This window comes from Centroberyx affinis, unplaced genomic scaffold, assembly GCF_046629955.1.
Source record: "Centroberyx affinis isolate AG114_WGS23_722 - 3 ecotype Tasmania unplaced genomic scaffold, CSIRO-AGI_Caff_v1 ptg000490l_1, whole genome shotgun sequence".
Taxonomy (NCBI): domain Eukaryota; kingdom Metazoa; phylum Chordata; class Actinopteri; order Beryciformes; family Berycidae; genus Centroberyx; species Centroberyx affinis.
In genome coordinates this window covers 154,528-180,746 of record NW_027279144.1, presented here as the reverse complement: position 1 = coordinate 180,746, position 26,219 = coordinate 154,528, and the positions used below count along the sequence as shown (strand labels likewise).

Sequence of the window (26,219 nt, the reverse complement as noted above, 5' to 3'; positions counted from 1 at the left end):
AATACATACTGTATATATGCATCAAACAGATAGCAATACAAAAAAGGCAGTTGTATATCTCTGTTTCCCTGTCATTGAATAGGTCACTCTTAAAGAGCTGCTAAGGATTTCATTGTTGAGTTTTAGTGCCCCATGATGGTCTAAATGCTGTTTCAGAGGCTTTTACACCCTGGCAAGGATAACATTCTTGGGGAAACAGTGAATATTTGTCATTCTTTGGCATGAAAATGGTAAAAAAAATTAAAAAGTTTAGGTTGAATATATGTAATCGATCTGATTGTGCACTAATGTCCCTCTGTCTGTTCTCTCTCTTCCCCTCAGAATCCACTACAGTTTGGAGACTCGGACTGTGACTCGTCAGAGGCAGAGTGCTCTGATGCCACCATTAGGAACAACAAACCCGGAGCCCCCTCCTCATGGTGAAACGCCCCCCGGGCTCCGCTCTCTCTTTGCCTGGAGGCCATCGTATCCCACTCAGCCCTGCAGGAACTACAGCAATAAGAGGACCACACTGTAAACAAAGCTCCCCATCGCAAAGCCCCATGCAGTCGCTCCTAGACCACCCCCAAAACCCCCATCTTCCCCTCATAACCTTCCCCCATCTCTAACCCAGCATCCAGGCACCCAAGGCAGGGATTCCCTTTTGAATGATATTGTACAGTAGATAGTGTAACATTCATAATTTATTTTTGTCTGAGTTTTAAGGGAAAATTCAGGAACTCTGTACATTCTCTGAAACGAACAAAAAAACAACAACAACAAAAGACACATTTTGAAACTGAGCATGGGCTGACTGTGTTGGTGAGAGACTGAGAATGGATGAAGATGTGGATGATGATGATGATGAGGAGGAAGAGGAGGAGGATGCAATGAAGCGTTGATCCATCGGAGGCAGGCAGCTAATCGTAAGGTTATATATCATGGCGGTGTGCGTCCATCAGTGATCGCTGGTCTCTCAGGTGACCGACCCAGACCAGGAGCGTCACAACAAGCATCCTGATCTGGGACAACAGGACGGCTGCGGTCACTGTTAGCATCTTATTGCGTTAGACCGAAAAAAAAAACACCAACCAGCACTGTCTCCGTGATTACTACCGTATGACCAACCTGCTTTATCATGAGTTTACAGTACAAAGCCCCTCCCCACCAGGGAGACCATGAAAACAGTGTGAACACCAGCATGAACAGCCCGTCTTTGTCCCCGGACTCCCTCCCCACCCCTCCCACCCCCGAAACCGGCCACGACCACGACCACGTGTGTCTAGTCATCAGGATCCCTGCTGAAACATCCCAGCATGCCTGTGTGGCTTGCAAATGCAAAGGCTGTCAGAAGACTGCATGAAGTGGACAAAGCTAGTAAAGAAGAGGAGATGCAGACTCAGCTGACATTAAGGGAAAAAAAAAAGACCTCCTTCCTCTCCCGTCTGCAAACGCCGACCCAGCTCATCCTTCTCCAAGACGACGTCATCATTGTCATTAATCAGATGTCACGAGCGGATAGCGAGTTATCAGTGTTTACGAACACGAAGCCTTTCCTCTCCATTGGACATTACAGTTTCAAGTCTCATCTCAGGATTGCTCTAGAACTGTGAGAAACCAGACTGGACCAATTATTGTGTGTTGGAATGTTCTTGAGTGGCACATATTATGGACCATGCAGGTATATTAAAAAGTCTTAAGGATAGCCTTGATGTTCAACCCTTTATTGTTGTAATGGACATTAATGTTATGTAGAGACGTAGAGTTTTAGTTTTAGTTGCAATCACGGTGCAGTATCCCTTTTCTTAAAATCATTAGGTCCAGAGTCTCCCATTTTCCATTTTCTAGCAGGGTAATACATTCTGTCTGATGCGAGTGTTTGTGTGTGATATGGCACCAACTGTGCAGTTTAGTGAAATGCAATGTCCAAAATACAGGCACCTAATTGTTTCCTGTGCTGTAATGAACGAAACAGCAATAACGTAGCTTTACGCTCAGGTGAAGAGGGGGTTGCTAGCTCAGGATATGGGGTGTCTAGCTGGCTGGACACAACACAGTGTGACTGGTGGCTAGAGGATAGCAGTAAGTGGCAAACAAAATTTTAGATGCTATATTTTTAAACTGTCCCTTTTTTGTGAACTTGCCTTTCCTGGTTTGATGCTCAGGTTTTAAGTTGCCGATTGAGAGCCGGAGCAATATATCAACAGCCACTAGATGGCGACCGCTACAATGATTTACTTTGCCTTGTGTTATATAAATGTACTGGCTTCATTCCTTTTTCTACTCCAGGTCATTTTTATCTGATGGTTTCATTCTAATCCTAGGATCCTAGCAATATTACGTTTTTTGTCTCGTCCTCTTTGAAAAGGGATACTGCACCTTTCGAGAGCGATGATTTTATCCCTGTTTCAGTGTTTGTCATCCACTTAAATTATTTCGTAGTTAAAATAGCCAGCCAGGGTTGAATTAATAACGAGCTAAATGTCAAAATGTCAGCTCAAGAGTATGAAGATGGCTGTAAGGAATATAAGCCAGAGACAAGGCCACAGAGCACCGAGCTGCTCTTGGTTTTCAACAACCTCATCTCAGTGTTAGTTGCTCCTGTATATAAACATCTGTAAATGTAATGTGACCTGTTTTTGTCTTCTCTTAACGTATCGCACGGCTCGGTCAGAGCTTTGGGCTTCTGTCGCTGACCAGCTGACTGGTTGAAAATAAGCAGGAAATTATTTAAACAATACCCATCTGTGTTACATCAGTATTGACCGCCGCGCGTGGGTGTGAGTCACGAAGGCTGGTGAACCTAAAGCTCTGTCTGTTGATGGATAATAATCTTTTGCTTTAAAGCTTTGGAAAGACTTACCACCGGTTCCCTTTCCAAGAGCCTGTCCTCCTTCAACCTTCTTCACTCTGTTTACGTGTGAAATAAAGTAACCTAGTGTATTGTAACAACTGGGTAATCAGACAAAGGTGTTAATAACACTGTCTTTCTGGCATATATCCTGTGAAGTATGATTGTTGTAAAGTTTTAATTTAATTTTAATCTTGTTTTGTTTTTCTTTGTAGCTGGCCTACATGATTATTGAATTTAATTTATTATGAATGACCGGTCAGGTGTAGCGTTCTTTTTAATTTCAGGCAGCTTTAGAAATGTTATGTCTTGTCTTATGATTTCTCCTGATAAGTATTATTGAAAAGGAAGCACAACAAATTGGTATGGGAAGAGGACAGTATTGCATGGTAGAAAAAAAAGGCATTGTCATATCATTGTTTTTGGCATCTGTTATCATTTTTTTTTTGTCCATGTACCATTCATCAATTAGATTCTTATGTACAGCTACTTTCAATCCATGTCATCGGATATAAAGTATGGATTTAGCTGGCTTTACATCAATAATCAGCAACATAAAGTGTTCCTAAAGCTTCTTTATCTCGACACAGGCTGTAAGGAAGTCACTTCTGTTACAGCTAAAGAACCGGTCCGTCAAAGGACTTTCACAACAGGGTAAATGAAACTTTATGTCTGACATGCAGGTTGCATGTTTTCTGTCAACTCTACAGCGATTTCTCCCTCTCCTCTCTAATCAAAATGCCAGTTACTTACACCTGAGTTTCTGTGAAAGTGTCTCTAACTGTGGACATCATGTTGCCTCATCCCATCTGTTTCAAACATCTGTTTCTTTGTTACTCTCACATTTCCAATTCCCTCTCCTGTTGAATGGCATTATGATCAACCAATCCTGTCAATTTCCTGTATTATTCAGTGTACAGTGCAATGGGTATCCGGGAGAATAAAATCAGAGCAAACAACTGCATGGAATAAATGCTGATGTACTGTACCCAACACCTTGTAGTCTCTATCTCTTCTCTGCTCAAAGACATTACCACTGATTTTCAGCTTTAGAATTTAATAATGTGATATTTTTTGTTCCCTGTAGGGAAATTCTTTTTTCATTAATTGATTCTTATTTCTATGGCCAAGGACAGTTTGATCTGTATTCCGGAGAATTAACTCACTATTGTCTCATATAGCTAGTAACAAGAGAGAAGAGTTTTCCCTGCCTAGTCATCTGTACAAATGTACAAGTCCTAAAGCATTTCAACTCGAAACGTTACATTTATTTTCTTAGGAAAATATGTACACGCAATATGTTAAGTACATTTAATGAGTTTAAACGGTGCTGAAGGATTAGGCCTATTGCATAGGTTGGTATGACATTTATAGAACAGAGTAGTATAATATGGTAGAAGACAATGGAAGTCTAGAGTAAGTAATCAAACTGAGCTTTTTTCATATCATGAGTGAGGACATTTTAAAGGGGAAATGGAAAATCCACAATATAAGATTGACTTAAAATTGACATAAAATCCACTGAGTATGCATAGAAGCCACTGACAGTCCAAAAGTATTAGACGTATCATAGCAGGTCTACATAGTATGAAAGAGTGTGTAAGAATGATAATTTTAATGTATGATTTAAGTTTCAAATGTGAAATAATAATCAGACATAGGGTGCAGGAACTGCTGGCAGACCTGTCTTGTAGCTATTCATTTCTGAGAGTTAATATCAAATTACTTATGTTACCAGCTGGAGTGTAGTAAATGGTATGGTGTCTCTATTGTAAAAAAAAATACTGAATGAATTATAAAACACTTGAAACCTATGACACCTATGACATGGACTGGCCACCATGCAGTTCAAAGCCCCCATAGGGTGAAAAACAAAACAAGCAAAACAAGCTTAACTAGCCTGGGATCAGCTCATTGGCCTGAGTAGTTAGTTACTGGAGACTCTAATGTAAACACTGACTAAGTTATGAATACAATGAACATCTATAGGCACAGTCCAAAACGTTTGATGACACTGTATGTTTTTGTCTAATAATTTCAAGTAACCACACTGACCCCAGACTCAGTTTTGCAAAAGTCACGGAGACTAATCTTATATATTACCCATATGTCCACAAGTACTGCTATGACACAAGCACACAAATTAATTCAAATTAATGATGGGAAATGATTCTTTGACATTATCCTACATTATTTTCTGTAGATGAATATATAACTTTAATATAAAGCTCCCAGTACTCCCATTTATTCAATATGGGGTAGCGTGCACTCTACATCAGTATATCATAGATTTATTTATTTGGTTTCTAGCTTTCAGGGAGAGTTGTGCATGGAGACAAATAATGGTTAGGTAGCCGCAGGCCATAAAGTCCTGCAAATTATTGAATGGTGAGGGTTATTCACCTTTGATATCCTACTGTATTTAGGCGAAATCAGAGAATATAATGCATTATTATGACTATGTCAGTTACAAAAAACAAGGTAAGAAATTTGGGAGGAAAAACTAAAAGTAGTTCTATAGGTGACACTTTGAACATCATGAAGTTTCTTACTTTTCTTCAGCAGGCACTTCACTTAACATTGTTCTGAAAATGTTTCAGCACTGGTACTTCTTTCTTAAACGGGATTTGATTTCTATCTACTATAGAAGTGCTGAAGAAAAATAATAAACTTCAAATAATATTCATAATGTCACCTTGGGTGTTGCTTTTATAACTTGTATGATACGTGCAATAAAAGCTATTGAACTTGAGGTGTATTGTTCGCTTTGAGCTTTACCGCTGATATATATCTCACGGTTCGGCGGAGAGGCGGAGTTTATTTTAAGACACTTACCACTGTAGGAATCGAAGCCTGCCGGGCGCCGTAGAGTTATAAAACAAACGCTCGCTGACTGTGATCACATACCGACGTTGCGTGATCTCCTTTGGACAGGGAGGAGTCAAACCCAGGCACGTAGTAGGTAGGGGTTCAGTCTGCTGCCAACAAGGAAGTAGGACAGGACAACCCAACATCTGGCCAAGCCCAGCTTTACGAAACTCCCGTCTGTCTTCAGTTGAGGAATATCGGCGTATTTTCAACTAGTTTTCTTGTTGTGAGGTGAAGCGAGGCGGTCAAGATGTCCTCCATGGATCTGGAGAAGCTGAAGATGACGGGAGCTGGCAGGGCCATAGCAGTTCTGACCAGCGGTGGAGATGCCCAAGGTAACACACACACACACACACACACACACACACACACACACACACATCGGCATTATACTGTAGTAGCTTGCTAGTAAAGTGCTAGATTTTAAGATAGCTTTCGGTAAAAAAATTTTTTTTAACAATATCAACAATAGGTTGTGTATGATGAGTGTAAGAGAAGCTACCTGACATCTGATCAAAATAATAATAGTTCCAGCCGTTTTAAGACAGTATGCGTTAGTTAACCTTCAAATATGTAAAAGCATGATGATAACTGATTGCAGACTGTCTTCAGGTAGCCTAATGTCTAGGTCAGTGTTTGTGTATGCAAGCCATACTGTATGTGCTGTGTGTCAGGGCCTGTGCCAGCAGAGCCAAGGACTGTCAAGGTTGCAGTGCACCTTTGCCCCGATAAATAGAGATGATGAAGTCAGAGACTTGCACTGTTTGATTTCACCATGCAGGACATGGCGTAAGAGCTGCTATGGAATTACTGAGTAGTAGCACTGAATCTAGTGTTAAACTGTCCTTCACCTAGGAATGAATGCTGCCGTCCGAGCTGTGACCAGAATGGGCATTTATGTTGGAGCCAAGGTCTATCTCATTCATGAGGTACAAGCTTCTTCATCCTCCATATATATTATTATGGCCCTACCAAACACACACACACACACACACACACACACACATACACACACACACATCTATTTCCTTTTTCTACTGTGATTAGTCAACTTTGTCCTAGTCATACGAATGGCATGGCATTTGACTTACATGTGGATACATGCAGATTTTCACATTTTTGCAATTTTGTAATCAGTTATATTGGTTTTAGGGATACCAGGGCCTTGTGGATGGGGGAGACAACATCAAACTGGCCCACTGGCACAGTGTGACCAACATCATCCAACAGGTACGCTTAAAGGGACTACTATTTTTTTTAATGGCATCAATCACTGTTGACAACAGTAGTAAAGATTATCATTTGCTATACATAGCTATAATTTTGTGCCCAGGACTAACACAGTTTTCCTCAACAACTTTATTAGTGCGGCAACATTATTATGGTTTTGCCTCTTTGTTGTTTCTTTCTGGTCTTAAATATTTTTCTCTCTCCCTCTCTTTCTCTCATTTATATGGTTTTGAAGGGATTTTTCTTCTTAATCTTCTTCTTTCATCCATCTCTTCACATCTCCCCTCTCCCTGCCTGTCTAGTACTGGTTATAAACTGGTAAGGGGCCTTGCTGCATGTGCTGTGGCAGTCATTAATTAGGCCTCATCAGTTAAAGAAGCAGCAAGTTACGTTATTCAAAAGAAAATTGTAAGCAGTGTCATTGTCTGTTTTGCATTGCCAAAATAGTATTAGTTGTCCTGGATGAGTGCATCTAATGTGTTAGTTAATGTGTTAGAAAGGGCATGTGCTTCTTCTTCTTCTGTTTTTAAATTAAATTTGTTGTTTGTTTTTTCTTTTTCTATTTGTGGACCAAAACTTGAATGAGCTATGAGTCCTATGTGCTTGCTTAGAGTTCAAGTTTTAAATCCTTGTGGTTGACAGTCATACAGACATCTGTTTTTCAAACAGCTGTGCTTGACCTTCATCATGTTTCTGTGACTAAATATCTCAAGGAGCCTGGATTGTGCCTGCAAATATATGAAGATGTGTGTGAACTGTGCTCGTTCTCTCTCAGATGTGTTAGTTTCATTAATAGTGAGTTCACATTTCAAGTCTTCTTCAGGCTCGGCTTGTTTGTCATAGCTTTGACACTGGACTCCATCTAATGAAATCCATAGATATAGATCTGTACTTCCCATCTCAGAAAGCCACGCCTGTCTTCGATATCCGTCCACTTCATTATCTGATATATCTGATGTCCCATTAGGAGCCAGGGTAAAAAGGCCTGTATCTGTCATTTAGCATGACAGATTACGAGGTCAGCTTTGAGTCTTTTCCTGCCTGTCCTAGTTTGGATTGTGACTTGTGGTTTTTCGTCTCTGCTTCAGGGTGGGACAGTGATAGGCAGCGCCCGATGCAAGGCCTTCACAAGCCGCGAGGGTCGGCTTGGGGCGGCCTTCAACCTGGTGAAGAGAGGCATCACCAACCTGTGTGTGTGTGGTGGAGACGGCAGCCTCACTGGAGCCAACATCTTTCGCAGCGAGTGGAGCAACCTGCTGGCAGAGCTGGTACAGAAAGGTGAGGCGCTCTCAACAAACGGTTGTCACTTAGCCTTAAAGAATAGTTCACCCCAAAATGAAAATTCAGTCATCTACTCATCCCCATGTCAGTAAAAACTCCATTGAAGTTCATAGTGCCAACAAACGCACAGCAAGTTAGCCCTTGTATTTCCATCCTAGTTAATGGAGCCATTTGTTTCCATAAAAGGAGGAACTCATATGCAGCTTAATCAAAGTGTTTTGTATCCAAACAATTGCATCATGGGTCCAAAAGTCCAATTTACCTTATTATCCCCTATATTTCCCTCACTGACAATGCTCTGGTTGCACACACAGCCTACAGTGCTCTCGCAGAAGACTCTGCTTGCTACTGTAGCGCACGCGACCAGAGCATTGTCAGTAAGTGAAATATAGGAGATAATGGGGTAAATATTGGAATATTGGTGCAGTCGTTAGGCTACAAAACACTTGGATCATGCTGCAAGTTATTTGGAGAAATGTGGTAGACATTTTATGCTTTTTTTGGGGGTCTGTGAAAAGATGGGCTCGTTGACTTCCATAATTTAGTAGATAGTACACTGAAAGATAGTGAGATGTAACTACGGGGGCTATTTCGCTGTAGGATTGATGTTACAAAATTTAATTGAGTTTTTTGAATTGTGTTTTTATTTGGGATTTGAAAGCAGATATACATGAAAAGATAAATACATAAACATCCACTTTTTTTTTTTAATACATAACAAACCCGCCTCCCTTAATTACCCTCCCTCTCAAGCCCACATAAAGTGCATCCTACCTAGAAAAAACAAAACAAAACCAAGACTGATATTGAAAAAAACAAATAAAATGAGTTTTGACTGATATGGCAGAGAGTAGATGATGAATGAATTTTCATGTTGGGGTGAAATATTCCTTTAAAGCAATTATTGACCGCTTCATATCACTTTAAGTCACTACTGGAATTTAGACAGTCAAGTAACACAGTAAGTCATCAAGTCACCATTTATGTTGAATTGTTCTCATACATGTGTTGTAGTAATATAATTATTTTGTTTTATTTATTTTAATTGTATGTGCCGCTTGCAGGGAGGATCACAGATACCCTGGCCAAGCAGCATGACCACCTGAACATTGTGGGGCTTGTGGGCTCCATAGACAACGACTTCTGCGGCACTGACATGACCATTGGAGCCGACTCTGCGCTGCACCGCATCACGGAGATAGTTGATGCCATCATGACCACCGCACAAAGGTCAGACACACTGATGTTGCACAGCCACAGCACTGAAGCAGCTTCATCACACCAAATGTCTAGAAGTGTCTTGCACAAGTAATATTCATTTGTTCATTTACTCCCAATAAGTGAGTAATAGAATATGCAAATATAACATAACATAATGTTCGTTTTATTAAGAGAATGTAAACAATGACACTGACATCAAACACATATTGCTGTTTATTTTGGCCTATATACTGTAAGGATTTACTGGCAAAGGAATGTTAATGTCCACAAGCCAAGTGTTGTTTTTATCCTTCTCCTCCATTCAAGCCTGTTTGGCATGATTTCTGTAATCTTGCCCATACTTGTTCCTGTGCCCGTTAGCAGGCTGCTGCTTTACACCAAACAATATGTGTTATTCAGTACTCATTACACATTTCTGTTTGTGTGTTGACATAGGTCCCAAAACAGTTTATTTGTTTGTTTGTTTGCATATAAAAATTGTGCTTCTCAAACAGCCACCAGCGTACATTTGTTCTGGAGGTCATGGGACGCCACTGTGGGTGAGTAACACTTGGATCTGTTTGGCTGTTCCTCATATACTGCCATCAAATAAAACATAAAAATATTGTAGGTCTGCATATTATGTTGTTTAATGACTTAACATGGGATTACATGTGATTTAGGTATCTAGCCTTGGTGTCAGCGCTGGCGTCTGGAGCGGACTGGCTCTTCATTCCAGAGGCTCCTCCTCAGGACGACTGGGAGGACCGAATGTGCGCCCGTCTGGAGGGGGTAAGACTAGAGGACTAGACCAGACTGTAAGTTAGTTCCAGGAATGTAGATTTTTAGTCACAGTAAAGGCAAAGCTGTTGGCAGTTCACCTGGGTGAAATGTAGATGTGCTCATTGATCTACAAGCATTTCAGGAGACAGAAGTTTGAAACGCCTCTCTTAAAATACAGTTTTAACGGCAGGACTGTTTTTTATTGAGATATTGATTGACATGTATGTACTGTATATGACATGATGTTTTTATCTCTAGAGCCGCATTAAGGGATCCAGACTCAACATTATCATCATTGCAGAAGGGGCGATCGACAGAAAGGGCGAGCCAATCTCCACAAATTACGTAAAGGATGTAAGTTTTTAGGATTTTATTTTTATTTGATGAATTGTTTCTGGAATTGACCCACTCCCAGGTGCTAGACCATATGAATATGGTGATGATTGATGTCTGCCTCTATCGAATAACTGCACTACCAACCTGTGTGCATTTTGCATAGTTATGTTAAAATATTCAAAAGAAGCCTTAAGCGCAGTTTAAAAAATTCTAGGCATGTTGTGACTGTGACTGTGATTTATAAAATGTTCATGTTTGCTCTCATAGTCTCTCTGGAGTGTACGTACTTCTGCTAAATGACAAACATACTGTATGATGTAGTAAAATGCCTCTGTGTCTGTGTGAAGCTGGTGGTGAAGCGTCTGGGTTATGACACCAGAGTGACAGTACTGGGCCACGTCCAGCGAGGAGGAACGCCCTCAGCGTTTGACAGAATACTGGTGAGTTGGAGGACATACATCTCTATACTGTGAAGGTACAGTGGTGAAACATGGACAGTATGTTGAGGCAATGCAAATGAGCTTTGCTTCACTCTGTTATCTTTCATTTTCTTGTGCACTTAGCATGGACTTCCGTTAGAGCTGGCCAATTAATCAAAAAAAAAAAAATAGAAATCGCATTATGAAGTTATGCAATTTCCAAATCTCAGAGGCTGCAATTAATTGCTTGAGAGAGAGGGGTGTCCAAAATTTCAAGTCACCTTTCTTGAAGAAAAACTTTTCAGATCTTTCAGCCTTACTTCCCATACCATACACGTGTCCTTAGTAGACTTTGATTAGGCAAAGCTCATGTTGTTATCTGCATGTATTTAGCCAGAGCATCGTGCATATGGACAGTATACATTACTGAAGAGCTGTTGGTGGCGTGCTTCCAGCCTAACATAGACACTCTTTATTTGTGTGTGTGTGTGTTCAGAGCAGTAAGCTGGGTGTGGAGGCGGTGGTTGCCCTGATGGAAGCCACTCCTCACACCCCAGCCTGTGTCATCGGCCTGTCAGGTAACCATCCCGTGCGCCTGCCTCTCATGGAGTGTGTGGAGATGGTGAGTCCCTCTCTTGTCTTGTCCTTGATTCAGTTTTAATGAACATAGTCATAAAAAAGTGTGAGGTTGCTCTATTTTTACCGCCGCGCTGTGGTTTGCAGACTAAGCTGGTGCAGACGGCCATGAATGAGAAGAGGTTTGATGAGGCTGTCAAACTGCGTGGAGGGTGAGTGCTTGGATTTATAGATGCATAGTAAATATTTTTATACATCATTCCAAAATGGGACATCCACCATCTTAAAAAAAAAGCTCATCTACTCTTATTAATGATTGCATTTATGAGTCATCATCTATGAGTCATCTATATTTTTGAAATATTCACAGATGAATATGAGGTAGCATTTTTTTCCAAAATTCATACATCGTGTTTTGGGGAAAAAAACACATTATATCAAATAACATCATATGTATCCCTTGTTCTCTTTTTTTAAATTCACCTTAACAACTACTCAACTATCTCTGGGCACCTGCACAATTATTTGTTGTGTGTGCTTTATCATTGTGCTTTATTACATTGTTTTAACACTTCATTTTTTATCACTGTGCAAATTAAAAATAAAACCAAACTACAACTAATTTTATCTTTGCAGGAGTTTTGAGAACAACTGGAACATCTACAAACTTCTTGCCTTCCAGAAGCCTGCCCAGTCACAAGTGAGTCTCTCTCTCTCTCTCACACACACACACACACACACACACTGTATGAACAAATACCACAGTTGGTGGTATTTACACAGCAGTTACACAAGTTTAAACACAAGTAATGATCATTAATGTCTGACTTGTGTCCCTCAGAGCGATCACTCCTTGGCTATTCTGAACGTGGGAGCCCCTGCTGCAGGGATGAACGCAGCGGTGCGGTCTGCTGTGAGAGTCGCACTTGCTCACGGACACAAGGTCTACGCTGTCAGCGACGGCTTTCAAGGACTGGCCAATGGAGCGGTAAGGCCTTCCTGCTGCTACGTCTTATTTTATAAATGAGTAATTGATGTGACACTGAGAGGAAGCTGACATGAGCCTCTCCACAGGTGAGTGAGATGCAGTGGCACAGTGTGGCTGGATGGACGGGCCAAGGAGGCTCGCTGCTGGGGACAAAACGGTGAGGCCCCTTTCATTTTAATAATTCAATGGGATTTTTAGAGGTTATGACACTCCTTATATAAGATGAAATGAAATCAACCTACTTATTACTGTCATATTTGCAATTCAAATAGTCCTGGTACCTTCCTGCATATGTCCTGGGAATGCTCTGTGGTTGCCAATTTTTGGTCTCATGTTAATTCTGTCCTTTGTAACCTAATTAAGATCCAGTATGTACTGAACCCCTGTCTGTGTTTTCTTAATGACACCAAAGACTTGAAGTTAAAAACTATAGAAAAAGAAATTGTTGTTTTCTGGCTTTACTGCTGCTAAAAAACATTATCATTAGTAACTGGTTTACCCCTGATATTTGCATAAAAATGATGGTGGATGATGGATACACTCTTGAATGTATGACTGCTAGGTTAAACAAGGCAAAACCTTCAACTGTGGATGCATAGAAATGTATTAGATCTAATATTTCTGATTTTATTGTCTTCTAGGCAAAAGTGATCTGTACCTGTTGTCCCCCTCCCCTACCCCAACCCTACCCTTTTCTTATTTTTATCTTATTTCTCTCATTTTTATTCGTTTTACTATGAAATCTTCTTAACTGAGAGTGACTCTTTAATCTCTGTCTTCTTCAGAACCCTCCCAAGTAAATACATGGACAAGATTGTAGACACCATCAGGAAGTACGGCATCTCAGCTCTGCTCGTAATTGGAGGGTTTGAGGTAGGTAGAGTATAAGTCTTCAAACTGAATTACTTGCATGTTGATTTACACTCTTAGTGTATGTCAGCATGGTTTTCACTCTGCCCCTTGGTGTCTCTCAAAGGGGTACGAGGGTGTGCTGCAGTTGTTTGAAGCCCGGAGTCGCTATGACGAGCTCTGCATCCCCATGTGTGTGATCCCCGCTACCATCAGCAACAACGTCCCCGGAACCGACTTCAGCCTGGGAGCCGACACCGCTGTCAACGCTGCCATGGAGGTGAGGCAAATTAACATAAAGTGGCTTTGATATTTCAGGGTTAAGATGAATAGAGCCTTCACTACCTCTATATGATATTGCAAAAGCAGAAAACACCACATCTAATGAAGTGCTTTATTACTGACCTTGTCACAGGATTCCCACAGGCCTTGAAGAGACTTAAAAGTGTTTGATGGCCTTGAAAGTACTTGATTTTTTTTTATGAAAACACTTCACATCCTGAGGAAAACCCAGTGATGGATATCAGCAGTTTTAAAATTAAGGATTTCAACCTGATTTCTTGACTTTCTTGACAAGAGTAAAGAAAAAGGGGCCTCTATCGTGTCAGATTTTACACAAAAACATGCCAGTTTTGAATCCTTGAATTTCACCAAACAAGACTGTGAAAATCATTGAAACGTCATTGAATTGGATGTCCAAGTGAGTGTGGGAACCCTGTTGTCATCTTCATACTTGACATTGACAGTGAGTAGTAAGAGCGCTGGTTTATGTCTGTAGCAACTCAACAGTCTCTGAGAGGAAGGGCACTGAGAAAGCCCTCTGGTTCACATCTGTGTTTCTTCATTCAGCACCACAATTGGATAAAAAGGCAACATAAACAACACACCAATTAATAATTGTCCTTTCTGCAGTGAGTCCAGCAGTCTATGTGTAGATTTTGTTGCTTTCTAGGCTGTCAGTTGTCTTTGGCTCCGTCTAAAGGCTCACCAAACAGCTCCTACTAGGCCAGAGACATACATTATATATGTGGGGGTTAATTAGGAGTAGGTGAACTCTGTTCCTCCTGATGGGCCAGCCCTGACCAACACTTGACCCCACCTTCGATTACCACAGTGTCCTTTCCCGCTGCCATTTCACTGCAATTTCCTCTCCAGGGTTGCGACAAGATCAAGCAGTCTGCCACTGGAACCAAGAGGCGTGTGTTTGTGGTGGAAACTATGGGCGGTTTCTGTGGCTACCTGGCAACCTCCACTGGTATAGCTGTGGGTGCTGATGCAGCTTACATATTTGAAGACCCCTTCAACATCCATGACCTGAAGGTAAGACCAAAAGAAAACCTTTCTTTACAGTTAAAATATTGCATCAGGTAACCTGGGATGCTATAGTGGTTGGGGCTCCAGTCTCTTGAGTCTTGTGTGCCTTTGCTTTCCTCTTTTTTGGGGTTTTTTTTTTAACAGCACCGTATTTTCCATCTGTTATTAAGGCTGCTCTTTAATTACATTGCCCTTTCACAGACCAACGTGGAGCATTTAACAGAAAAGATGAAGAAGGATGTGCAGCGAGGTCTGGTACTGAGGTAAACAACACCCTTATTCAGCCATACAGAGATTCTCACACATTGCCAGTTGCAGTAGCACACTGAAAAATATCTGTCTGTCCATCTGTCTGTGCTGTTGTCATGCTATCTACTGTATATGTGTGTACATTGTTATGTGTATGTATATGTCCATCCATTGAGAAAAACAAAAAATCTCTGCATTAACTTTCATTTCATCAAATCAAATTGAAATGCATATATATGGAATATGTCATATATATGAAACATTTAGTAGAGATTCTCTGTTTTTCCTCATTGTTCTCATTTTCTGTATCTACAGGAATGAAAGATGCCATGAGCACTACACAACAGATTTCATCCATAAGCTGTATTCATCAGAGGGGAAGGGCATCTTTGACTGCAGAGTCAATGTGCTGGGACACCTTCAACAGGTATGGAGCCACCATGCACCACAGTTCATCTGTTATGGCAAAACACAGCCTAACAACTTAGATGTTAGGCAATAATACAGTATATTTCACTTGATACACGATTATGCTGAGAAGTGACTATGAGTATTATTGCCACTTGTTTACTCTGGATTTGTGTTTTCTCTCTCCAGGGCGGAACACCTACGCCCTTTGATAGAAATTTTGGCACGAAGCTGGGTGTGAAGGCTGTGCAGTGGATTTCAGAGAGAATAACTGAAAACTTCCGGCAAGGTGCAGTGACGAAATGACAGTTGACATGAATAAACTGTTGTGGCAAAGTCGTTTAGAAATGTAATGGCAAACAACAGCGATGTAATGATTCCACTTTATCCCATCAGGCCGTGTGTTTGCCAACTCACCAGACACAGCGTGTGTGCTTGGCCTCAACAGGAAGGTCATCGCCTTTAGTCCCGTCACTGAACTGAAGGATGTGACTGATTTTGAGTAAGCAGTGCAAAAACCCCTTTCATTTTTGTCAAATGACCATATCATTACTCTGTATTAATAATCTTTTAATAACCTAATCCTGTTAATTTAGATCTCATAAGCACCAGTATACAGACTTTATGCCTCTTATTTTGCAGGCACCGGATGCCCAAGGTCCAGTGGTGGTATAACCTGCGGCCCATGCTAAAAATGTTGGCCAAGTACCAAACCAGCTTCAACGAATACGTCCCAGGAGAGATTGAGCACGTGACTCGACGATCCCTCAGCATCGACTCTGGGTTCTAGACACTCCGAAACTTTGAGTCTCTCCACATTTATCCCTTATCAATCCTTCCTGTCTGGTTCTACACAGACCGCAGACTGTAAGAGCGTTTTGTGGATCCCCTATGCGAGCCTGAGGGACTGATGACATTTAAAACCAGCATTGACCTCAGTCTTATAAGTTGTCACTGTAGTAGAAGCTCTATTTAATTAATGATTACAGAATGTACAAAAAGTTATTATTCATTCATTGACTGAGGAAGACCGGGTGTACCTAGAAAAGGGAGATTTACTACTGAACAATAGTATAAAATGCAGAATGTATACCGTGTGGTATAAATGGTTTGTGCGACATACTAAAGGAAATACTGAGATCACTAAGTGAAGTGACAAAATAGTCATGTCAGAAATGTATGTTTTGGTTATTGTGTATAATCTGACAGAGTAATGCTGTTGGAACTTGTATTGTCAAAACAGCATTTTGAGGAAAACAAATGCTTTAAAGGTAGATAATGGTAGAAGTTAGTGCTTATTAGTCCACTATCCATTTTAAATGTCTGTAAATTAATCTGAACGCTGTGTATCTGTGAGCTTAATGAATCAAGCACCTCAGTAAGACAGTATTGTAACACGCTAATGTCTCATTAGCTGCAAGTAATTTTAAAAGCTCCTGTATAATTTGCACAGAAACAAAATTTTGACTGCTTCTATGGTTGGTTTGAGTTACTCTATTGATATTTAACTGGACTGATGTGAGGCAGTCACATGGCTTCTCTGATCTCATGGGACCAATTGTTCTTAGGAATGTAAATTTCCTGGTGTTCATATCATTGTTTGACTGAAACACTGCTTCTCTCAATACAAACTGAGCAGCACATCTCAATTCACAGATTAACAATATGCAATTTACTACACTATTATGTACACTATTATGTGCAATTACTTACTACAATTACTACGGCTAAATTCCTTTGCAGATTTTATAAAAAGACATTCCCATCATCACTACTTGGAATAGGAGTGTCTCCAAAGAAATGTGAATGTATGTCATTAAATTAAATTTTGATACCGATGCTATATGTCTTCAATAAAACGTATTCAACAATGATATTGTCATAAATGCCTTTAATTTACTGTAAATAAATGTTCAGTGAAGTATGATCTTAAATATGTTTTATTAAGCATAAAGAGATAAATATATAGCAAGCTGAACATAACCAGAAATAAATGTGATTTCTGGAGAGCAGCTTCTGTGAAATTTCACTTACATTTTAAACTATTAAACGTCTTCACAATTGATTTAAGATAACAGTGTTAAACCCTGCAATATGTTAGTCATTGCCCACTAAATAAGAATGTCACTGAAGAAAATGGGAAACACAACTACTGTTACAAATAAAATAATTCTTCTTAAGAAGAATTTTTCTTAAAAATTGAATGAGAAAGGAAATTCATCCCCAGAGGTCTTATCTTGGTCAGCTGTGGCCATCTGAGGACTCTTGGAGGCAAAGGAAAACTGAAACTCTTCTTCACCCCACTCTGTTTGGTCAAACAGGAAACCTGGGCCTGAAGAAACATGTTCACAGTTCAAAGTGGGCAACATATACGTAAACACATTGCACAAAATTATATTTAAAGACATTTGATATTTACCGCTTGAGGATTTGGATTCAGAGGTTTTCTGAAAAGACAGATGAATGTAGTTTGGTGCTTTTGTTTTTCATATACAGTATGAAGTATGGGTCACAGTGAAAATGTGGTACCTTGTCACTGAAGTAGGAGCTGGTGAATGTGAAAGATGAGTCCTGCAAGGAAACACATACATTAGTCCCAACACTAAGAATCAGTGATTACTGTCAATTTTTCCTCATCCCTCACCTCTTGTGCAGAGCCAATGTCAAATCCAAATCCCGAGAAGCTTGGGGTGCTGGGGTCAGAGTTCATGGAGAACAGGAAAGCTGGAGACTTGCCCTCAGAGGTTCCTTCACATGGGGAGCTACTGGGGCTGCAGCAGAACAGAATACCAAGAAACATTTTTTCCTTCTTAGTGACAATCATGACAGTGGTTCAGTGATCTCTTTGTAAAGCATATTGGAAGCTGTGTTCAATGACTTAACAAATTAAATCATACTTGAGTGAGAATGTTGGGGTGGAAGACATGACTTTCATTCTTGCCGGGGAGGACTGAGGTTTGGTTCTGGGAGGAGGAGTAGACTGAGGAAAAGCAGTGACTCCTTCATTATCCTCCACGTCTGTAACGACTGATGCCTGCTCCTCCTCCACAGCTACTCTGTCCTCCATCTCCGCTGCCATTCCCTCCTCTATGCCTGACATGGTGGACTGTTCCTCCTGTTAAGAAAATATCTTGAGTAAGTGTTTTCACCAGGAAGAGGGGAAGCCTCTAAAATAGCGACACTGATTGCTTCAAATAACTTTGATCGTCCATAATTTGTGCAGCTGTACAACAGACTTCAATTACATACAGTATGAACATTAAACAGGCCGATGCAATCACAGATTCAAGTCCTTATTCTATGGTTTCTGGCCTTGGGAGCGAGGGAGATCATGTTCAAACATTGATTCCACTTCCCTTGACCATAGGAACAGCATGTCAATTATTAACATTTAATATGTCACTTATTATACACATATTATGCTTCTAATGAAGAGGTAGAATCCGCAGATAAAGAATAAGTACATGACTGATCTACAGATTAAGTTATTTTTTTTGCACCTTCAGACCCACATAAGGGGAAACTAATGGGGAGATTAAGCTTAGTGTGTTAAAATTAATAAACAAGAACAAAACCTGTTCCTCTGGTCCACTTTCCTGGTCCTGATCCTCAGTCGGCATCTGATCTGAATGTTGCCTTTGTTCTGGAGGAATAAATTAACTATTTTACTGATGAGGAGTCTGGGAATATTGTAAAACCTCACAACATGTATAAAAAATATGTCATATGAGTCTGAAGAGAAGTACATTCAGAGAAATACATGTCAAACTTTGCTACACATACCATATAACTGTTGATATGACCACAGTTCATGGCTTGTTTCTTCTTGTGCTGGAGGATAGGAAGCAGTATCATGGGCCTTGCTTTTCTCATGAATCTCTTCAGCGTTTGCCTCTCCAGATGTTTTATGACCATCCTGCAAAATCTGTTCAGGTTTATCAGTGGAGGTAGTATAACACAATGCTAGTTAAAATGAAGAGTCTCCACTTGGTTTATATTTGGCATAAACAATGTTTACCATAGCCAGTAAAACAGTTTGACTTACACCTGCATTTAACGATTTGTGGAGTTTCAACACCTTTCAATGGCATTAGTAACATTAAACAATATAGTGAAGGATATGTACCTTTGTCGGGGCGAGGTGAAGGGAGGAGATGTCTATGGGAGGATTAATGTCCTTCTCTGTCTGATGACCTGACTGTTTCTCTGGTTCGGTTATGGTCAGCTCGTCAGAAATACTAAAGGGAACACAGTGGACACAGTCAGAGGAAAATGGAGCTCTGCTGGAGGCTATGCTTTATATATTCCTCATATCAGCAAGCATTCTGTGAAGGATACCTGTCTGGTGGTTTCTCAGTGGAAGAAGAATTGACTATTTGACCTGGTCGGACAGAAATGAAATGAACTGTGTAAAGAGCTACAAACTTTCCAGCCACACCAGAGCAAGTTATTAGGATCGTATAAAAAGTTTATTACCAACTAGAGTGTCCAGCTCTTTCTGTTTAATCGTTATCAGATCCTCACAAGCCTTGATCCGACACTCAATCTCCTCCTTTTCAGCCTGCAGTGAGAGGAGCTTTTTAGCAAGAGGATTTTGGCAGTAGTGTTCTTTACGCTCCTGGAACACTTTCCTGTAGCTTGCAATCCTCTCTTCATAGACTTCCCTTGTTGGGTTACAAATGACGAACAGGTCAGCTTGATTTGTCATCATCACACACTAAAATGTCTTAGTCTGGTGTCAAAATTAAACATGGCAGCTGACTAAACTTACATGTCTTGGTTGTAGCTCTCTTCTCTCCTCTCTAGTTCTGCTTTCAGTGTCTTCTCATACTGAAGAAGTAGGTTGTTAGTCGCCTTCATGCTAGATGGATGGTAATTAATACAGACTTATCAAGAGTTACCAGCACATTGCACTCTATAGGCTATGTTGTACATATATATAATGTTATATGTTCAAAAATATTACATGCCATACATAATCCTATACCATGATGATGTACCAGCTAGTCATCCATGTTTCTACCACACTGCCATACCTTTTTGCATTTTCTCTGTAATGTCTCACAGTATTCTGCTTCACAGTGATTTCTTCCTCAAGTTTATTTATATTTCTATGGGTTGTTTCAATGTAAGTCTTCCTCTCGGCTATGTCACCTCTGCAAACTGTTGACAAAAATAAACATTTACTAGTCACCATTAACACTAATGTGTATGTTATTGGCTGACAGTACAGGCTCTTGTGTGGCCTTGGCCTGTATTTGTGTAATTGTTATAGCTAGACGTCCATTCAACAATATAATGTTAGATAAGGAGAGTGGACTACCTTTAATTTGCTGGTTGATTTCATTCTTCTTTTGGGAAAGTTCCCGAGTTTGAAGAGCTGTATCCCATCAAGAAAAGTATATTAGCCTTCATAAAAAGTAATTCCCTGGATTAGCTAAAGTTAACAGCACAGCTAGCTAACGTGAACATTCGTTGGCCAAGCAGCTAACTTTACATTAACGCTAAGAAAACAACAGAGACTACAAAACTACAACATATTGCAATAAAACAAATTAAACGACAAAACAAATGAACTCACCTAATTGAAAGAGGAGGTTGTCGATATTATTGAGTGAATGTTGGTCGTTCATTTTAGCACCGACTAAATGTTAGCTAGCTAACGTTAACTGTAAGGAGGCAGGCAGTGAACGGTTGACAAGTTCACTGTTTTCAGCTCGACTGTGGGTCAAGTACGTTATAAAGGCAAGTGGTAATCATTGAGAACTTTTTTTTGAGAATATGAGTGAAATTTGTTCTCTAACTTGGCTGCAATACAGTTTGCTAACTTCTGGGAATCATTATTTCACTTTATATTTAAGTAAAATTTGTATCCAGTACATGTATTATCCTCCACTCTATGGCTCTCTATGAATTTGCTTTCTGTTGAACTAGAATTGATGAAGTGTACACTGGACGTAATCTCAGAAATTACCAATATCTAAAGAAGCAGAAAGAAAGATCCTGTCCTTATTATTACAGCAAAAACAAATAAAGTCTAACTAATAAACGTTAACTGTTATGAATATGTTATGTAGATGTTGGGCAGTGATTATTAATTCGACAGTTCCGTCCACGTAGCCTACACATAGGAAGGCTTGTTTCTCTGGCCGGGGACAGATGTGCAGTCAGCAGACGATGATGGATCATGGATGTATTAAACGTGATGGCTGGATTAAGGGTTTTTTTCATCAGTACTTCATGTTCGTACAGTAGGTGTGACAGGGGTTGGAGGGGCGGGTTTAGTGCTATTCTGGAAAACCGTTTGCGGAGCGCATCTGTATCGGCAAAACAACGCGGTGATGTGGAGGAGCCGTGCGCGCGCGCCCTGAAATGTGTCAAACAAATTCAGTGATTATAATAGCTATTTACGTGTTTATCTACCCGGTGATCGTCCAGCCTATTTAAGGTAAGATTACAAATACAATTGCAATGTTAGTTACATAGTAGATGTATTCGTCGCTGGCGGCTGCGGACAAAAGAGCGGACATGGGTGTGATTTAAATGGGAGGGGATCAGCTGTATGAAGAATGGGCTACATTGTTGATTTACCCCCTCTCGTCGAATTAAGCATTCCTTTGGGAAAATCCCCATAAGCCGTTTGTATATTATAGTCTGCTTCTATGTGGGTTAGGCCGAGGCTATGATATCTTCATACACTGAGCTCGCGGTGATGATAGCAACCAGGGTGTCGGCGCGGTGACTTGCAACGAGAGGCACCTTCTTTTGAACAATACCAAAATTCACCATGCTTTGTTTGTCATATATCTGCTGCGAATTGTTCTTGTTTTGTTCCTGTCTGTTCAGATGCATTATGCAAATATTGAATAGTGAAGCATAGTGAATCAATTGCAGGTCACGTGCACATACTGTAAATAGGCTACTGTTTGCTACTGTGCAGAATCAAGGTCTGGATTACATAGAGGATGTAATTATTTTGACTGAAAGAAAGCAATCATCACAACCCTGCTTTTCTTTTAATATATATTTCTCTCTTTCTCTCTCTGTGTGTATGTCTTTATCACATTATACTCAGCCAGTGCTCTTCCTTAGATTGAAACACAATGGGTGGACATAGTTTGTGCTGCTCAGGAAGTCACCATTAGTCTCCATTTAACCCCACTAATAGTAGCCTAAGAGTCATAAGTCAGGTGAGAGCATGGCCCAGGTAGAGGAGCAGCAGACCGAGGGGGAGGGCAGCCCCCAGATGATCTCCTTAAGGTCGGACGTGTCAGGGAACCACGTGGAGGAAGGAGAAGCGGGACCTTCCATGAGGAGGAAGAGGAAGAAGAAGAAAGACCCGCGTCCCGAGTCCATTATCGTCTACCGCTCCGACATGGAGAGGGCACCCAGTGAGGAGCAGGCTGGAGAGGAGGGTGCAGAGAGGAGCGCAGAGGAGGGAGCCAAGTTCCTCTGCACGCCGACTGGGGAAGGTGAGAGGGACGAAGAGCAGAGGGGTTTTACTCTGACTTTAATTCAACTCAATAAACCACATACCAGTTCATTATTGATGAGGCCAATGACGTCTCATTCATTGTGACAATTCAGGAATGCATTTGACATGACTTGACAATTTTCACCATGCAAATTGAATGACATTTTCCTGCCACTATATCAACAAAGCTTGGGGAAGATTTGATGTGAAACCATGGGATAGTGGCACTACAAAACTCTAAAAAAAACAAAAAAACACTTGACTTCAGTTCTTCACTTTTTTACATGGATGTTCTGATGAAGGCTTAGAGCTGAAACACATTAACCTGTTGTAGCCAAACAAAAAGCAATAGCAAACTGAGGTTAGGTCTTGCCTTTTGTTATTTAAGAAGATTTTTGGAGTGCCTGCACGGTCACACTGTGATTCGGTGTTGTAGCAGAGCACCCACTAGTAAAGTAAGAACACCCACCCAACAAGGTGCAGAGCAGTGTTGGGTGAGCAAAATATCCAGTTGCACACTCTTCTCTTTTGCTTTTGTGCTTATTTATTTACGTATCCACCAATTTTCAGCTACCCACACCCTGATGAAGGCAAGATAGCTGAAACCATAGATGTAAATAAGCAGAAAAGCAAAAAAGAAGAGTGTGGACTGGCATCTGGATTTCTTGCTGTATGAAGTAGAGCAGCCAACCATGAGGCTAAACAAGGAAGCGTACCTGTTATTTTATCTTATAGTGAACATCTGTCACATGATTAACTGTCTTTTGTCACTTGATCTCTTAACAGGAGGAGGCTGGAACATTCCTCCGGACAGCCGCTACGTGACCCTGACAGGCACCATCACCCGGGGCAAGAAGAAGGGTCAGATGGTGGACATTCATGTCACTTTGACGGAGAGGGAACTCAGGGAGCTGGCCAAGTCCAAGGAACGCCTCGACGCCGAGTGCGAGGCGGGGGAAGGAGCCAAGCGCGCCTGCGGCTTCGGCTTCTGCCAGGGGCCCCATGTTGTCCTGTGGAGCCTCTCGTGCGCCCCCCTGGTCTTCCTCCTCTCCTTCGTCACCTCCTTCTACTACGGCACGCTCACCTGGTACAACGTCTTCCTGGTGTACAATGAGGAGCGGACGTTTTGGCACAAGATCACCATATGCCCCTTCCTCATAATCTTCTACCCCATGCTCATCATGCCCATGGCGCTGTCGCTGGCTCTGTACTCTGCGGTGGTGCAGGTGTCCTGGGCCTTCAGCGAGTGGTGGCAGGCGGTGCGGGACCTGGAGAAGGGCTTCTGCGGCTGGGCCTGTGGGAAGCTGGGACTGGAGGACTGTTCCCCCTACAGCATAGTGGAGCTGCTGGACTCGGACACTATCTCTGGCACTCTGCAGAGCAAGGCGCCCAGTGAACTCGCTCAGACGTCGTCAGTGTGAAATAGGGTCACCCTGAGGTCTGAGGCACATATGGATCTAGACTCGAGTCAAAGTAGCATTTGCAAATGCGTTTGATGGTTTTTGATTGAGGCTTGGCAGATGAGTGCGGCTTCCCACATAGGACAATGAAGTGCCAGAAAGTTTAGTCAGTCACAGGAAAAAAAATCGTCACTTCTGTATACTTTTCTGTGTCTTACCTAACACTGCCTGAATTGTCCAGATGTGGGAAATCCTTGTTACGAATTATGTGCATTATTTGACCCAGATCTGTATGAATTAAGCTTCTTGGAGTGGGAATAATAACTTTGGGTCATGTTTTACTTCTACATCATGGCCATTGTTATTGTTCCTTACAGGTCAGCAGATGGCTAACATTAATTACTATAAAACAACACTCCTACTCAATGAAGTTTGATGCAAATGGGCCCTTGGTTCTGTCCTGTGGTAAGGTTTGGATACGTCAGCTGTGGACATTGGACACTGATACACACACACACACACACAACTATATGAAGCCTGCAAATTCAACTGAGTTTCACTTCATCTGTAAATATCTGTACTTTAATGTGTGTGATCACTATACTGTGCACTGTAATCCAAAAATGGCATTATTTCAAAAGCAACTGTTGAGTGTTTGACATTGTTTTCTAGCTGAAGTGATCATTATCATCCAGTGATATTATATTTGAAGCCATAGTCATGATAAGCTGACAAATCAGAGATTTTTGTGTGGTGAATTTAATTTCTATATTGTCACGCTTTCACATGTTAAAGACACCATCAGAATAGGTGTTTGTGATCTAAAACTACTTGTGTTGTCGTCACGATTTTGGTCCACACTCAAGTAAAATGAAGTTCTCTGTTTTTTTTTTCCACCTGAGAATTCCTGTTACATTTTCCATTTATTTTAAATGTTGAATTTAATTTATTTTGATCATTTGAGTCTAGTAGACTAGCTCAAACTGTTGTAGCTAGGTGTTTTGTACTCTGACACTTCTGAATAAATGTATTGCAAAAAACTGTTGATAGTTGATTGAAACACAGCTGATGGGGTTGGTTCAGGTAATTGTTGATGGTTTAAATATTTGGTGGTTAAAATATTTCAGGTTTAGTCCTGCTTGGGTAAAGTGATTCCATTATATTTTCATACTGTATGACAGGTAAAGGCATGGATTAGTGCTTGTGGATGGTTAAATCTGTATGGGATGTTTCCTTGTGTTTCACGTTACGTTTGTTGCATCTAGAGGATGCAAAGCAAAGAAATACACAAATGAAATAAACTTTTACAACATTACACAGCAATTATGTGATTTCAATTCAATGTTGTCTACTTAGTGGAGTGATTCTGAGGAACATTTTCTTGTGTTTATGTACAGTCATGCCATTATGCAGCAACACATTGTAGGTCATTGTCTTCCGGATGGCTTCATAATCTCTCCTGAAGTCAGCATATATCCCCAGCAGGGTTTCCATTCTTCTCAGATGCAGATGGCTCTCTGTGGGGTTTGAGGGGTTTAACAGTGTGTTTTCTGGTTGCTGATGCTTCTCATTGCTTTGAGATCTGATTACTGGCACCCTGGTGTGGGCTGCATATGGGACCAAAGGCCTCCAGATATCGGGATGCTTATTAGAGAAATCCTTAAGCTCTCATGACATTTTATGGGGCAACCTGTATTGGCCTGTGTTTTTTTTTTATTATTTTCTTCATCAACGTATTTATTAATCTATTTCATTAGTGTTAAAACCACACAAATGTGCTGCATTTGCAGTGCCCGTGAAAGGAAGGGAATATTCTGCATATCACAGTGCGCACTCACATAATTCATTATGTGCATACTGACATAAAACGCTGGAGGGCGTTTGACCTACTTCTGATTTTGTATTTTATTGCACTCGTCCCAGTACCATGAAAAATATTATGACGGGACGGTAAAGATTCAGAACTAGTATTTCTCGCAGTGAGTATATACTATAGTAATTTAACTACTTTGAG

The 26,219-nt window shown here is 40.8% G+C and overlaps 4 protein-coding genes across 9 annotated transcripts in view; 3 read left to right on the top strand and 1 right to left on the bottom strand.

Annotated features, from left to right (window-relative positions):
- map3k13 (mitogen-activated protein kinase kinase kinase 13) overlaps positions 1 to 3,802 on the top strand; it is a 30,490-nt gene extending 26,688 nt beyond the window's left edge. The window contains exon 15 of the mRNA XM_071517408.1: positions 322 to 3,802. Within this exon, the coding sequence (XP_071373509.1) occupies positions 322 to 423 (102 nt within the window). The 3' untranslated portion in view covers positions 424 to 3,802. The remainder of the gene's footprint in view (positions 1 to 321) is intronic.
- A 2,002-nt stretch (positions 3,803 to 5,804) lies between these two features.
- Positions 5,805 to 17,187, top strand: pfkla (phosphofructokinase, liver a). Of its 5 annotated transcripts, none has more exons than XM_071517398.1 (22): positions 5,805 to 6,033; positions 6,554 to 6,627; positions 6,851 to 6,928; positions 8,017 to 8,206; positions 9,274 to 9,439; positions 9,925 to 9,969; positions 10,093 to 10,201; positions 10,451 to 10,546; positions 10,876 to 10,968; positions 11,444 to 11,569; positions 11,671 to 11,735; positions 12,160 to 12,221; positions 12,357 to 12,511; positions 12,598 to 12,668; positions 13,297 to 13,384; positions 13,488 to 13,640; positions 14,516 to 14,680; positions 14,876 to 14,937; positions 15,239 to 15,350; positions 15,521 to 15,620; positions 15,728 to 15,833; positions 15,974 to 17,187. In XM_071517398.1, exons 1-22 carry the CDS (start codon positions 5,949 to 5,951, stop codon positions 16,119 to 16,121), a joined length of 2,349 nt encoding a protein of 782 aa, XP_071373499.1. In that variant the 5' UTR covers positions 5,805 to 5,948; the 3' UTR covers positions 16,122 to 17,187. The 5 variants fall into 5 exon arrangements, with proteins under 5 accessions (XP_071373499.1, XP_071373498.1, XP_071373500.1 ...); XM_071517397.1 differs by having other exon boundaries at positions 12,160 to 12,223; positions 12,365 to 12,511; XM_071517399.1 differs by lacking the exon at positions 10,876 to 10,968 and having other exon boundaries at positions 12,160 to 12,223; positions 12,365 to 12,511.
- Positions 17,188 to 17,523: 336 nt separating this feature from the next.
- LOC139642527 (shootin-1) lies at positions 17,524 to 20,964 on the bottom strand. Its single transcript, XM_071517394.1, has 11 exons — positions 20,913 to 20,964; positions 20,655 to 20,711; positions 20,368 to 20,494; positions 20,103 to 20,192; positions 19,808 to 19,995; positions 19,670 to 19,712; positions 19,458 to 19,569; positions 18,229 to 18,446; positions 17,976 to 18,102; positions 17,845 to 17,902; positions 17,524 to 17,657 (listed from the first exon to the last, which is right to left on the bottom strand). Exons 1-11 carry the CDS (start codon positions 20,962 to 20,964, stop codon positions 17,524 to 17,526), a joined length of 1,206 nt encoding a protein of 401 aa, XP_071373495.1.
- Positions 20,965 to 21,659: 695 nt separating this feature from the next.
- tmem169b (transmembrane protein 169b) lies at positions 21,660 to 25,486 on the top strand. 2 transcript variants are annotated; one of them, XM_071517403.1, is made up of 3 exons: positions 21,660 to 21,779; positions 22,407 to 22,803; positions 23,592 to 25,486. In XM_071517403.1, the coding sequence occupies exons 2-3, from the start codon at positions 22,530 to 22,532 to the stop codon at positions 24,224 to 24,226; spliced, it is 909 nt and encodes a 302-aa protein (XP_071373504.1). In that variant the 5' UTR covers positions 21,660 to 21,779; positions 22,407 to 22,529; the 3' UTR covers positions 24,227 to 25,486. The 2 variants fall into 2 exon arrangements, with proteins under 2 accessions (XP_071373504.1, XP_071373505.1); XM_071517404.1 differs by having other exon boundaries at positions 21,675 to 21,779; positions 22,411 to 22,803.
- The last annotated feature ends 733 nt before the right edge of the window (positions 25,487 to 26,219 follow it).